At 59.4% G+C, this 14,432-nt stretch overlaps 1 protein-coding gene across 8 annotated transcripts in view; it reads left to right on the forward strand.

Moving 5' to 3' along the window:
* ATP11A (ATPase phospholipid transporting 11A) overlaps positions 1 to 10,619 on the forward strand; it is a 107,429-nt gene extending 96,810 nt beyond the window's left edge. For 2 of the 8 annotated variants that reach the window (XM_047756450.1, XM_047756454.1), the window contains 4 exons: positions 667 to 770; positions 2,961 to 3,126; positions 4,386 to 4,472; positions 7,314 to 7,373. In XM_047756450.1, the coding sequence (XP_047612406.1) occupies positions 667 to 770; positions 2,961 to 3,126; positions 4,386 to 4,463 (348 nt within the window). In that variant the 3' untranslated portion in view covers positions 4,464 to 4,472; positions 7,314 to 7,373. Of the gene's footprint in view, positions 1 to 666; positions 771 to 2,960; positions 3,127 to 4,385; positions 4,473 to 6,497 lie in introns of all 8 variants that reach the window. The other 6 variants (XM_047756448.1, XM_047756452.1, XR_007131519.1 and 3 more) reach the window with 5 other exon arrangements.
* The last annotated feature ends 3,813 nt before the right edge of the window (positions 10,620 to 14,432 follow it).

Genomic DNA, 14,432 nt, shown 5'->3' on the forward strand with positions numbered 1-14,432 from the left:
CGCCAGCCCAGCCCGACCCCAGGGTGCCCCTGTCAGAATCACGCCGAGGGCGAAGGGCCTGTCCGTAGCGAAGGACTCGGTCGCACGTCTCGTAAGTGGCAGAGCAGCCGCGCCCCCAGCGCCACCTCGAGACTAATTGAAACCAGTGAGCACATGTGGAAAACGTACCTTTCTGCGTCTGTGTGACAGTGGCACGCGACAGCTTCCTGCGGGACCTCAGTTTCCAGACCAGGGGCTGACCCCGGGCGCCAGCGGCACAAGCCCTGAATCCTACCACTAGACCACCAGGGAGCGCCCCCAAATCTAGCTCTTCTTACAGTCGTCAGATCCCTCCCGGAGTGTCATTAAGGAGGGGTCCCAGATCCCACCCTCCTCAGCCGTAAAAACTGAGACAAAGAAAATCCGAAAGCACACATCCCGCACCTCGAGCTGCCGCCCCGGGCCATCCCGCGGGAGCGGGTCCCCCGGGGTCCGAGACTCTGGGCAGCCCTCTAGCTCCGTGGGGGTCTAAGGTCTGCCTTTCCCAAGCAGGGCCGTGCAGGCGTTTCGGCTGCAATCGCGGTGCCGTTTGCTTCTCTTCCGTCCCTTCCCGGCTGCCTTCCCGCCGTCACGGTCATGCCAGCGGCCTGGGCACCAGGTTCATGGGCTCGTCTCCCTTTCTTTCAGCTGGCGCTAGACACGCACTACTGGACTTGGATAAACCACTTCGTCATCTGGGGGTCCCTGCTGTTCTACATCGTGTTCTCCCTTCTCTGGGGAGGCGTTATCTGGTACGGCCTCGATCATACATAACCCTTATTTTGCTTTTTGGGGGGGGCACACCCGAGGGATATGGAGGTTCCCAGGCTAGGGGTTAAACTGGAGCTCCAGCTTCCAGCCTGCACCACAGCTCACGGCAACACCAGATCCTTAACCCACTGAGCGAGGCCAGGGATCGAACCCACAACCTCATGGTTCCTTGTCGGATTCGCTTCCACTGCACCACGACGGGGACTCCCAGATGACCCTTGTTACAGGTCTAGTTGTGCAGTGTCTTTCATCCAGAGCTGACGTGGATTTTCCGTGCAGCCAGGGCCTGGGGCCTGCGGGGGGGGGGCGAGGTGGCTGCGGTCCCTGCTCCTTTGGCCCAGGTTCTCAGTCAGGGAGACACGCTGCATAGTAAGCGACAGAGGAGGAATGGACAGGACGCCACAGCCAGGGACCGACTTCAGAAGGTTGGAAAGGCTTCTCAAAAAAAGTTACTTCAACTGAGACCTGGGAGAAGCCCCACCGTCGTCGTCGTGGTGGTGGATGTGCTGGCGTTTGGCCTTGGGCGGGGCCCTCTGACCGCAGACAGAGCCTCCTTAGGAGGGCAGCCCCACGGGCAGAAGCGCCGCGGAGGCGGAGCGCCCCAGAGGAAGGCAGGCCCCTGTGGCCGGAGACTGGCCTGGGTGTAGGCCGCGTGGACCTCGCCCCGGTCTGGCTCTCCCGAGGAGCCTAAGAGGGGGAGCAGCAGATTCCACCTGCTCTCTTGGGAAGATCGCTGTGGCCGCCTCATTGAAAATGAGCCTGGGAGAAGCAGAAGCAGAATGGCGATAAGGCGGTCGGTCCTGACAAGGGCACGATGGGGCTGCATTTGGCTTCTGGTACAAGCCTGCCTTTGCCGGTGCTGTTCCTTCTGCCCAGAGCATCCTTTCTAACTAGCTGTCTGGTGAGCTCTTATTCATCCTTCAAAACCCAGTGGCCCTCCATCCTCTTCAATTCTTCCCTCGCAGGCGGGCGAGGCTCCCCGAGCATCTGTCCTGCTCTAACCACAACACACGCCAGGCTTTTCTCTAATTCTCTCGTTTACGCGTCCACTTCCCTGGCGAGACGGAGCCTTTCCCAGCAGGGCTGGGACCAGGAGGAGGCAGGTGAGGCCTGGGCTACAGCCTGGGAGGGAGCTGCTGGCCGAGCCCCAGACCTGGCTGGACGTGAGGCCAGAAGCAGGGTCCCCACCCCCTCGCCGCCAGAACTGAGCAGGCCCCTGAAAAGGGAGAGAGGCCCTCTGTCCTTCCTACCCCCACATCCACCCAGCGGCCCGCTCCGCTGCTGACCCCCAGTGGCCAAGTCCATGCATTGCGTGTCCCTTGAGACCCGGACATCTGGGGAAACCAGACCAGCTTTCGGCGGGTTTCCGGCAACCCTGCTCCAGGCTAGAGACCCTGAGGTTCCTGCGAGCCAGCCAGCCAGCCAGCCGGCGTCCCAAAGCTGGCTGCTTAGGGGCAAGGCTCCCCTGAGTGGGCTTGGGAGCCCTGAAGCTCAGCGCCTTCGCGATTCACCTGGGGGCAAGGCGCCTCATTCTCTGTGTTTCTGCAGAAAGTTCTTTAAAAATGGGAGGTCCCCTTGTGACTCAGCGGGTTAAGAACCCGATATAGTATCCACGAGGAGGCGGGTTCGATCCCTGGCCTCGCTCGGTGGGTTACGGATCCAGTGTGGCTGTGGCTGTGGTGCAGGCCAGCAGTTGCAGCTCTGATTCAGCCCCTAGCCTGAGAACTTCCATATGCCGCAGGTGCAGCCATGACAAGAAGAAAAAGTTGTATGGCTTAAGTTTTTAAGTGTTTAACCGGTCTGCTGATAGAAGCCATCCGTGTCTTCTCCATGTCAAGCGCTGTTGGTCACACGCAAGTCCAAGACCCAAAGAAGTCACAGATGGACTTTCCTCGTCTCTTAGAACCTTTTCTGCTTTTTCTGAAGCCGAGCTGCAGGCACTTGCTCCCCCTTTAGGACGACCTCGTGGAATTCCTCCTCATTTTCCCACTCACAACGCACAGGGTACAGGGCGAGTCCCGCCCCTTTGCTTACGTGACGAGTTTGAGCCGCACGCTAAGTGAGCTGCCTGGCGACCGGCGGCGGCCAAAGTGAGAGGGAGAGCCGCCCGGACAGCGGGCGCTGGCTCCTCACCTGCCGTTGGGTTTTCCTTCTTTCCCTCGACGCTGCAGGCCGTTCCTCAGTTATCAGCGGATGTACTATGTATTCATACAAATGCTGTCCAGCGGCCCCGCCTGGCTGGCCATCGTCCTGCTCGTCACCGTCAGCCTCCTGCCTGATGTCCTCAAGAAAGTGCTGTGCCGCCAGCTGTGGCCCAGCGCCACCGAGAGAGCACAGGTACCCGGCCCGGGTGCGCCGCCCGCCGCCCCGGGCTCCCGGCAGGGAGGGGTCCTCGTGAGGGAGAGCGGGAAGGACCGGGGTTGGAGATGTGACCGGTCCAGGGGTCACGAGGGAAGTCCGTGGTGACACGTGGCTGCACAGCTGAACCTCCGTAGCATGCGCGATGCCCAGGGCTTAGACCTGAACAGCTAGTCAGCTGGAATCAGGAAAAGACAGAGAGAGACAGAGCCAGTGCAGGAGACAGATGATTTGGGGTAAATCCAAACAAGGTTTAAATTAGTCATCACTTTGAGGTAAAACTGCATTATTTGGGGGGGATGGTGGATTTGGCTCAAATGGTAGCATTTACTTTGGGAGACCCTGGCGGTGAGCAGGCAGGGCTGCTCATCTCCCACACTCCCAGCCGAGGCCAGCAGGCTGGATTCGGGAAAAATGGGAGTCACACAGGATGCCCAGACTGGCATCCGACGGATGTCACCCAGAGCTTCCCCAGAGCTTCCCCAGAGCACGCTGGGCCTCCCTGGAGTGCCTGGGGAGGGGATGTCCCTGCCCCCTCACCCCCGTGCCCCATCCCCTCCCCTCACCCCCATCCCCTTACCCCTGCAGCTCCCAGGGGTACAGCCCCCAGGAAGGAGAGGAAGGACGCAGGTGGGAGGGCAGAGGCCACAGCAGGGTCGGGCCGCGTGTCCACCTGGGGGCCAGGGGCTGGCGGGGGCACGGGGCGAGGGGGGAGGAGGGCGGGTCACTCAGGGAAGCTCAGAGGGCCCTGTGGTCACAGCACCCCCGTGCTGCTGGCCAACTTTGGGGTGGAAAACAGGCTGGAGCCGGGCGCCACCCCCGCCCCCCAGACCCAGGCGCTGATCATGGCCGTGCCGTGGTGGTGGAGCCGCAGGCCCAGGGGCTCCGCCGTGACCTAGGCCAGTGCAGACGGCCCCGGGGCGGGCTTGGGGCCGCCACGTCTGACCGCCTCCCTGCGCCTCGTTCCAAGCTCCAGGCCCGATCCAGGACAGGGGCCCCTGGCAGGGGAGGCGAGGGGAGCTTCCCGGGCCAGACTGGGCCGGGCTGCGCGGGGCGGCTGGGCCTGCTCTCCGGTGGCAGTGGGGACGTCCCGACGTTGCTGCCGTCTAGCTGGACTCACCGCCTTTTCTTGTCTCTTCCCTTCCTGGTTCCTTTCGTCTTCCGGCCTCTTTGCCCAAATAACCACCTTGTTTAACGATGTGCATGACCTCCTGACCTCTGACCTCTGGGACCGGCAGACTAGGAGCCAGTGCCTTTCTGTCGAGCAGCCCACCGTCTTTATGCTTTCTCAGACTTCCAGCAGTCTGACTTTCTAACGGAACCAGGTGACGCCTTTCTGTCTTTTTGCATGTTTGGGACTCGGTCGCAGGCCCGCCCAGGGCTCACTAACCCGGGAGCCTGAGCGTCGCCCTCCTGGGCGCCGGGGCCGCTGGGGCCGGAGACGTGGGCAGGCGCCGGGCGGTCTCGTCCTCGCCGCTGGCCCGCGTTGCCCTGTGTCCACTGGAGGCGGCAGAGCCCCCTGCCCAGCCGCCTGCTCCGGGCCGGTCCCCGCACCGGCCCCGGGGGCAGCGCCCGCGTCTCCCCGCCCCGGGGACAGGGCCCCGCAGGAGCGGCCGGACTTAGGGCGGCCACCTGCGCTGCGGACGTCCTGGGTCACCTCCTTACCAGCTACCCTCTTCGCTTTTTCAAAACCTGATTGTGTTTAGAAGAGGCTCTGGCTGTGCCTTAACTGCCCGTAGGGCCTCTTTCTCAGCAACACAGAGGCATTCGCACGGTTGTTGGTCGCGCCGCCCGCGATCAAAGGCTTTTCCGCCAGAGCCCAGGCTTCAGCGACAACGCTCTCTGTTCTCCGTGGTTTGTGCACCTGAACCCCTGTTTCTGTGGCCCCTCCCCCAGCAGGCAGACTCCGGACGCCAGCGTTTGGTGTACGGCTTTGCCAGTGCAGACTGCGTGATGGGAAAAGGCCTAAAAAAGGCTTTTTCTTCTTTCAACAACGGTTCATTTTCTAGACACTTTAGCACTTTTTTTTTTGTCTTTTTGCCATTTCTTGGGCTGCTCCTGCGGCACGTGGAGGTTCCCAGGCTAGGGGTCCGATTGGAGCTGTAGCTGCCAGCCTTTGCCAGAGTCACAGCAACGCGGGATCCGAGCCGCGGCTGCGACCTCCACCACAGCTCACGGCAACACCGGATCGTTAACCCACTGAGCAAGGGCAGGAATCGAACCCACAACCTCATGGTTCCTAGTCGGATTCGGTAACCACTGCACCACGACGGGAACTCCCTAGCACTATTTTTTAACTAACGGGATGGTACGTATTTTAAGTTCAAGTAATTCCTGACAATATTTTTCTAACCTGGTACCATCAAGATTCATTAGAGTAAGTTAGATAATTTCATCTCGCTGTTTACGTGCTTGAAAACATTTTTGCTGAAATGTTAGGATCACTTTAATAAGTCACAGGAGATGCATGTGACACTTGTTCCATCACGCCAACTCTGGGCTAAAAATAAATAATCTACCTATGGATGGAGTTTTCCAGGAGTTCTTTTGCTCCTGTGCCTTTGCAGAAGCCAGACCCCAGCTGCTTGGGGAAGGGTGTCCCTGAGCTCTGGGGTATGTGTCCCCGCGCCCACCCCGCAGCCAGCAGGCTCCCAGGACACAGGGGCTCAGCACTTTGGTGCTGTGAAGTCACCTGACTTCTGCAAAGCCTTGGGGGGGATAAACATTTGACTCATGCTTTCGGGAACAGGCTGCGCTTGGGATGGAGGCTTTGTCTTCTCCTCTGCCCTATGGAAGCGACAAGCATGGCGGGCACTAGGGTTCATGCGTGTGCATATGCATGTGTGCGGGCTCATGTATGTCACGTGCATACATGCAGCCGCGGTGGCTCTGTCTCCATTCACCCGGGCAGTCTCACCTGTGCGCTTCCGCCCGGCGTGTCCTCCCGCGGCCTTGCGCTCTTTCCTTCCGCTCCCACAGCCCCCTCCTCGCTACGGAGGACTGGCAGGGCTGGACTAGAAAGCCGGGGTGCTGAGATGTCCAGACCCGCTGGCCTGCAGCCGGGAGTCTAGTCTCAGGCTGGGCCTCCTCTATGTGGCTGCGGACGGCCGAGGGCTGAGGGCCACAGGGCGAGGGGACAGGGGCTGGGTGGGCGCAGAGCCCCGTCCCCGGGGGGAGCGCAGCCGTCCAGGGGAGCGGGCTTGGGGCCTGCCGGTCCCCCCGCCCTGGGTGTTGGCCTTAGCTCCTTGCTGGCCCTGGCCTCCTCTCTGCGCCGTGTCCCCCTCGGTCCCCCCGCGGAGCCGGGGCCCTGCGGCTGCAGCGCAGACTCAGTGTCTGTCCTCGCCTTGCAGAGGAGCCCGAGCCGCCGAGCCCCGGCCGACGCCGCTGCGCCGAGCCCCGACCGGCCCCTCCTGAAGGACCCCGAGCCGCGGCCAAGGCGCGAGTAGCCCGCGGATAGGTAACGGCGCCCGGTCGGGCAGCCCCGTGTGCAGTGCGCTTGCCGATTATCCATTTTCCTCCAAAGTTTGGCTGTGCTGTGCCATTTCTGATAGGTTCATGCCCTCCGAGAAATGCTTTTACACGGCGTGGTCTGTGCCAGGTAAGTGGCCTGCCCGAGGCCAGGCTGCCTGGGCCGCATGCCCTGCACACACACACACGCCCGTGTCCGCCGCCGCCGCCCACACATGTCCGGTGTCGCGTCTCCAGAACACAACTCCTCATACGCGGTTGTGGGAGTGGCTTCACCTCCAAGGTCCGTCAGGAGAGGCCACCGGTTGAATGGAAAGAGGATATGGCGCGGGTGGCCCGGGGCGGGGGGGCATCCATCAGCCTGAGAGTCGGGGAGGGAGATGAGAGGCCCCCGGCCGGTGGGGGACGCCGGGCTGGAGACGGCTGCCTGGCAGGACGTGGTCCGGGCGAGGTCAGCCCTCCCACTCGAGGGACCACACTCCCCTCCTCCACCGGCTGTGGTGAGGGGGCGAGGGGCCTCCTGCTTCTCCCCGATGGTGGCCAAGGAAGGGGCACGATCTCAGCCAGGACACCGTCCACCCGTCTGGGTCCAGCTGTGTCCTGGGAGAGCCCGGCCGGCAGTGAGGGCGGCAGGTCAGGTGGCATGAGACGGCGTCGCCGGGGTCCTGGCACTGACACTGTGCTTTGTATTCCGACAGACCGAGCGCTTGGTGTCAGGACCACGTCAGGGGAGTCACCCCCTTGCCTCCCTGTAGACCCAGCCCCGGGCAGCGCCCTGGGAGGGCGGGAGCGCTGGCCCCTCCCGCCCCACGCAGCTGAGACCCTGCCCCGCGGCCCCAGGGGAGGCCGGACAGATCCCGAGTTCCAGCCTTTAGAGCGGCCGGCAGAGGGAGGCCAGCGGCAGGACCCGTCGGGGCGCCGGCCTGGCTGCTTTCTTGGCTGTGCAACTCTGCGGCTACCTGGAAGGATGGCAAGGCCACCACGCCCGAGCTCCGGTGAAGCACAGCGTCCAGTCCCTGCTCCTGAGCTCCCGCACCTCTGCTTTGGGGACCAGCCTGCACCACCCTCGGGCTGCATCGGGTCCGAACCTGCCATCAGGAAGCTGACTGAGGGGTGTGCCTGGGCAGCGTGTGCTCCCCCAGGGAGAGGGCGCCTCCTCCCAGTCCCCCAGCTGCCCCTGAGCAGAGGGGAGCCTGGCGCTGAGCCGGCACAGAGTCCGGGCTCCCTCGTCGCAGCCCCCGGGAGCCTTCCGGCTTGCTGTGGCTGGGGATCCAGGGCGCCCAGGGCTGGCATCTGGCTGTGGTGGTCAGACCCCCTTCCAGCATCCCCCTGGGCAGGGCTGTCGTCCTCCCAGGTCTGTGTCAGGCCACGGGCCAGCCCTAGACGCCGCCCGCGCTCTGACCAAGCCGGCTGGGCCGGCCGCCGCCCCCGCTCTGCCCTGGGTGCTGCTGTGTTCCCTTTGCGCGAGGTGGGGAAGGCCCCGAGCTCTCAAGTCCTTGTCACTTCCTGCACCAGTGTCAGCGCTCTTTCTAGACGTAGCCTTAATGGTCCAAAGAGGAGACATTTCCGCTTGAGATTCAAACTCGAGACGGTAAAACCGCTGCCTTCGTAGGAACGTGTCACCCAGAAGCTAAACGTGGCCTCCCCGGGCTCAGACTGGAACGTTGCGGAGGGAACACCGCTTCCGAGATGCGAGATGCTTGTGAGGCGGTTTGGGGCCGTTCAGATTTCACAGTTGGAATAATGTTTCACCTCTAAGATATTTATTTGAAGTGGGGAATGAGTTATCAGTGAACACGGGTGGCTGGAGTGAAGCAAGGCGAAGAGAAACATACCAAAGACAGACAGACAGACACCGGGCTTAGAGCGAGCGGGGGCGGGGGCACGTGCCCTCCAGGCTGTGCCACCCCTACCCTGCCTGTCACTCACACCCCACGTCCTGTGTGTGGTCCACCCCAGACCCTGCACACAGTGGTGTGTGCGTTTTTACAGCCGTTTTTAAGAATCTAATAATGGTACATAAATGTCACACCTGTGGGGGACAGAGTCTCTGTATGTTTCGTTAACAAATTCTTTGTAATGTATTTTTTTAGAAATCTTAAAATTGCCTTTGCACTGAAGTATTTTCATAGCTGTTTATATCTCTTTTATTCCTTTATTTGGTAACATACCATATCTAATTTTTGAGGTATGTTTTTAAAGCTTTTATTTTTTAAGTTGATGAAATTTCGGCCACTTTACATTTAAATTCTGGGGAGACTTTTGGCTGAATGCGTCCATAACTGATGAATGTGAATTTTCAGATTTGATTTCATTCTCTACACCCGTTCCCTCTGTGGTGTTTCCTGCTGCAGCGAGTGGTTAGAAGGCTTATTCAGATTCTGACACTTGGCTTTTTGCTCACGGTTCTTTCCAGTTTCATCTGCTCTTTGGTTTTTAATTTCTCTCCTTCAGCCTTAAAATAGAAAGAAGCTTCTCGGTGGTTGGCGTCCTCTTCCTGCCTGGCTAGAGATGGTTACCAGTTCCCTCGGGTACGTCCAGCCTCCTTGCAAAAGTCTCCGGCCACCACACCCTCCAGAATGTCTTTTTCAAGTTGCCTGTGAAAGTATTAACCTACTTACTTTTGGGGCCATGAGACGGAAGTTAGGTGAGGGAAGGAGAGCGGAGCCTCGGAAGTGACATTTCAGCCCAGAGCTAAGAGAGTCCCGCCTGACGGTGGGTGGTATGTACTTGCCTTAAACGAACCGCAAAGCAAGTAATTGAAGCATTTTGCTTAGTTCTGAAAATCTTACTCGCAGCTGCACGTTGATATAAATTAGGAAGCCGTCGTTTCCCCCGGTGGCCCGGACATCTGGGTTCCTGACCCGCTCGCCACCCCCCACACAGCAAGCCGAGTGTAAGCCTGTCCATCCTGCTTTCCCCCCACGCACCGCACGCATATCCGCTGCCTGAGGGGACCTTGCCTCCGGGGGTGAAGCTCCTCCCTTTCAGGAAGCGCGGGCCCCGCCGTTAGGATGGGTGGCCGCCAGCAGCTCCTGGACCACCTGTCCAGCATCCAGAGCTGGGAGATGAGACCCTCTCTTGGCAACTCCTGTTAGAGCCCAAGTCAGCCCACTCCTGTGCGCCTGACTGGATGGGGTGAACGCAGACCAAAGGACCCCGAGACTGCGGGTGGCCAGAGGTGCCCGCCTCTGCAGCAACAGGTTTCTACAAGCGTAGTTTAGCCTGGCGAGATTGTGCAGCTTGACCTGGAGAAATGCCTGGCACACGCCATGTAACTCTTCTTGAATTGATGGGCATCGCACGTTCAGGGCCACCTGAGGGAAGTCTCGGCCTTTTCCTTTAAAACCACTAGGCTCATCTGTTTTGCACTGACTATCAATAACTTAATACACCCACTCCCACTTCTCTTTAAATGAATGGTATTTATTTGACAGCTCAGTGTAACAGCTTGCTATGCACTTTCTTTTGGAAGCTTCCCATCTGAAACTTGGAAAACAGGAAAAATGTCAGCTGACAGATGTATTCATTTTTTTTTTTTTTGTTAAAGTTAGCGGGTAGGTGAATGGGGCTAAGACTCATTCTGATACTGTGTGTAAACAAGCTTTAAGGAAGACGTGCCAGGGCGTTCAAGTGTGATTCTACTTTTGCAGAAAAAAATCTAAAGATCAGTTTATAGAGCTTTATTTTTTACCCTATCGAAATATACAGAATTTTAATATGCGTATGTTGTCTCCGACTTAAAACTAGAATACACGTCTGCCTTGCTGTTTAACATGCCCACTCATCGTGTAGCGACGTAATAGCAGAGCCTCCTCAGCCATAGGCTTAACACAGACGGAACCTGTAGTTGTTGTCGTCATAAACACTGGACTTTATTTTTAAATTATTGAATATGGTAGGTGCGTTCAAGACTATAAATCAGCCTCCAAACCATAATGTTTAATTGCAAATAAATCATTAACCTGCTCTGAAACATTAAATTGGGATTAAACCACGTCTCACATTTCTGTAAAATTTATTTTGGATGCTACCGTTTTTAACTTTTATTTCTGTAGATAAAATATGTCTTCATAATATTAATCATACTTGGACTTCTCTGGAGATTATGTGAGCAGAGGGCTGAATCTGCTTGCGATGAAGAAGGGAAAAATGGCAGGTTTAGTTTCTTTATAAATGAGGGAGGAATCATAGCAGTTGTGTCTCAGGTCCACTGAGCGAAGCTGCAGCGAAAAGAGCAGGACGAAGGCAGGAGGCCCCGCGGGAGCAGCCGCGCTGTCTGGGCCGGAGGACCCGGCCCGCTTCCCTGGGGCGCGGTGCGCAGAACGGGGACTCTGCGTCGGACGTCCTTGTGTCCGCCTGTCCACCCCCCACCTCCAGTGGCTCCTCAGCCGTCCATCTGGATTCGTCCGCTTTCCATCCAGACTCTGCCCTGGTTCAAACCCCAGGCCCCTGGGCAGCTCCATAGTCGAGCCAGTTCTGGGTGCCGCCTGGTTCTGAGGGTCCAGCGGCCCTGCCTCCCCAGCCCTGCTGCCCACGGCCGCCCCCTCCAGCTTCCTGTCTCTCAAGAGCTAACCTCAAAAAGCACCACGCGAGTTCCCTGGGGCACCGTGGGTCAAGGATCCTGCACTGTCCCTGCAGCGGTTTGGGTTGCTGCTGTGGCTCAGGTTTGATCCCTGACCCGGGAACTTCTGCATGTCACGAGTGCACCCCCCCAAAAACAAAAACAAAACAACAACAAACCTGCCACAAGTGTTGTCTCATTTCTGGGATTGCGACTGGGCCAGGGCCCGACCGCCCCTCCACGGCTGACCTCACTCACTGGCTCAGGGTCTCTGGCTTCAGTGGGTGCGGTCCTACATTGGGGGCCTCCTTCCCCCCCAGTCCCCCACACGGCCTGGCTGGGCAGCCTCTGCCGGCATAGACCACACACCAGCAGCCACGGCGAACCGCAGGGACCGCAGGCCAGTGGGGTCCCGGGGCTGCTCTTTGCTGTGGGTGCAGTGTCCACACCTGCCTCAAGAGACCCCAACGTGTGACCTCCCTCTCCCCGGCAGCTGGGAGCGGGGGTGGGGGGGGCATCTGGGTTTGCGGGACGCAAGCCCTCTGCCCCCTGGGCCCCCACTTGAGCACCACCTCCATTATCAAGCTTCCTCTTTCTTGGAAAGATCTTGGAAACGTAATTTCTAATCCCTTTCTCGGTCTTCAAGGGGCTGCCCCTGAAACTGCGTCGTCACGTTACCGTCCCCGGGGAAAATGTTGAGCTTTGCACATTTCTGTCCTGCGGACGGTGTTGGAGAAGAGCAGGCGTGTTTAATCGGCACATTTCTAACTTGGGTCGAGACCGGGCCCGACGGGCCGCAGAACCCAGAGGCCCATCATCTTCCGCGGGGGGAGAACGCCTTTTTTACTGAAGGTCCCAGCGCACAGCCGGTGCGCGGGTCTCACGCCGAAGGGCACCTCCGGTCGGCCCTTGCTGCCGGGCCCCAGAGCAGTTCACGCTCAGGACCCCACGGCCCAGAGTTCAGGTCCCATCTCTTCCTTCCGCGGTCCGTGCGCCCCGCTGACCACAGGTCCTGAGAGGGGCCGTGCCTGTGGAGGGCCGTCCCAATCCGCTTCTGAAAACAGCGAGAAGTACGGATTCCTGGATGTATTACTTATCAAGAGCATTATCATCCAGAGTTCCCGTCGTGGCCCAGGGGAATGAACCCAACTAGGATCCATGAGAATGCAGGTTCCAGCCCTGGCCTCGCTCAGTGGCTCAAGGATCCAGTGTGGCCGCGAGCTATGGTGTAGGTCGCAGTCGCGGCTCGGATCTGGTGTGGCTGTGGCTGTGGTGCACGCCAGTGGCCACGGCTCTGACTGGACCCCTAGCCTGGGAACCTCCGTATGCCATAGGTGTTGCCATAAAAAGACAAGAAAAAAAAAAAAAAAGCCTTATTATCCTTTAAAATGGGCCAAACAGGGTCATAATTTGAAAAAACCCTCGTCGGGCCCGTGTTCACTCGGTTTTTACAAGATCCAAAGAGCGGAGGGGTCTTGAGATAAAATCAGGACTACAACTTCTGGGATGCAATTTTAACACCTTTGCACTTTTAAAAAGACCCACTACAAATAGTCTCGAGATAGGAGTCAAACATCAAAATAACCACGGTGCTTTGAGGAGCTGAGACTGTTTTGTTCGTGAAAAAGTACAGTTTCCACGTCTTTATAAACTAGTGAGCAAGACGCACGGATGTTGTCAGGGCAGGTACAGGCCCGGGACACTGAGTGCATCGATCCGAAACCCTGCTGGTGCCGTGGGCAGTTGTAGCTTGTCTTACCACGGTCAAGGAAAGTGGGAGGGAACCACCAGGGGGCGTGGAAATGCCCCCCCCAGGTGCAGGTAAATCTGTCTTCTACCACCTGCCCGCCCACTCTGGCACCTGGGGCCACAGCAGCACCACGGGCCTCAGGCTTAAACACAGGAGCTGACTGGCCCTCGTCCTCGGGGCAGAGGTCGAACGACAGGTGTGCACAGGCTGGTCCCCCTGGAGATCCTGGTGTAGACACAGCCCCCCACGCCTGCCTCCACTTCACAGGGCCTTCCCCGGTGCCCTTTCTGTAAGGGCACCAGTCACCTTGGGTTAGGGGCCCAGCCTGATGACCTCATTGTAGCTTAATTGTCTCTGGAAAGGCCTTATATCCTAGGGCGGGTCACATTCCGGGGAACTGGAGTTAGGGTCTCAGCATGCCTTGGGGGAGACTCTGCCCCCAGTGGTCTGGGGGGCTCCACTGGGGCCCTGGGTCTGGCTGAGGGGCAGTGAGCAAGCACAGAGGCTATGCCCCGGGTTCGAGCACAGAGGCGTGGGAGCAGCAGAGGGTGGAGCGAGCTGACTGTGCTCAGCTGCCCCCCCGCTTATAACTCAGGGGCTGCACAGGGACTAACTCAGCGTGACCTCCACATGGTTACCCTGGGGCGTCGGCTCCGCAGGTCCCGGGGGTCCCCCCTGCACTGGCCGGGCGCTGAGTCTCCTCTGCCCCATCTCGTCTGTCTTCACATCAGGACTAAGACACTGGAAGGTATGTTCCGTGGCCTGGGGACAGGGCCTTGTCCCTGGTCAGAGCAGCCAGGGCCACGTGGCTGTGGGAATAAAGCCCAGGCCTGGAGGTGTCAGGGCCCATTCTTGGGGCACTGGGGGGGGGGTCTGCGGGGAAGCCCCACCTTGGCTTCCAGAAGCAAACTTGGAGGAGCCCTGGGGTGGGGCAGGCACTCGTGGGTGACAGGTAACAGTACCTTAATCCAGGAGAATAGCAGAGGGAGGGTGTCCACTGCTGGCAGGGTCGGGCAAGGTTGCTGCCCATTTGGGAGCTGGTGTGTCCTCCACCAGGCCGCTTCTGAGGGCCCATGTGCGGGTGGGGAGACCCCCAAGGCAGGGCCCATCTGGCCCATGTCCCAGCTTGCCCCCCACCGTGGGCCCGGCCTTAGGGGGCCCTTCTCTTCCTGTCCCATCCCTCTCCTCTGCCTTGTAAGGGAGCAGGGCCCATTCCTCACCTCTGGGGTCAGTGCCTTTAATTCAGACTTTTTAATTCAGTTAAGCTTGAAGGGCGACGTTCCCCCCACCAAGAGCCATCAGCACAGTGACAAGTGGGTACCTTCCCGGGGCGCCCCCACCCCTCCTGGGGTCCCATCTCCAGGCTGCCTTCCAGCCTCTGGGGGCTGAGCAGAGGCTGGTAGAGCCCACCGGCCGGCCAAGGATGCCCCAAGCCTCACTCTAGGGGGACCCCCTGGGAGCACAGGTCCCGGGGTGAACTGTCCTTTGCACCTAGCAGCTCCC

Source organism: Phacochoerus africanus, chromosome 13 (genome assembly GCF_016906955.1).
Source record: "Phacochoerus africanus isolate WHEZ1 chromosome 13, ROS_Pafr_v1, whole genome shotgun sequence".
NCBI classification, from domain to species: domain Eukaryota; kingdom Metazoa; phylum Chordata; class Mammalia; order Artiodactyla; family Suidae; genus Phacochoerus; species Phacochoerus africanus.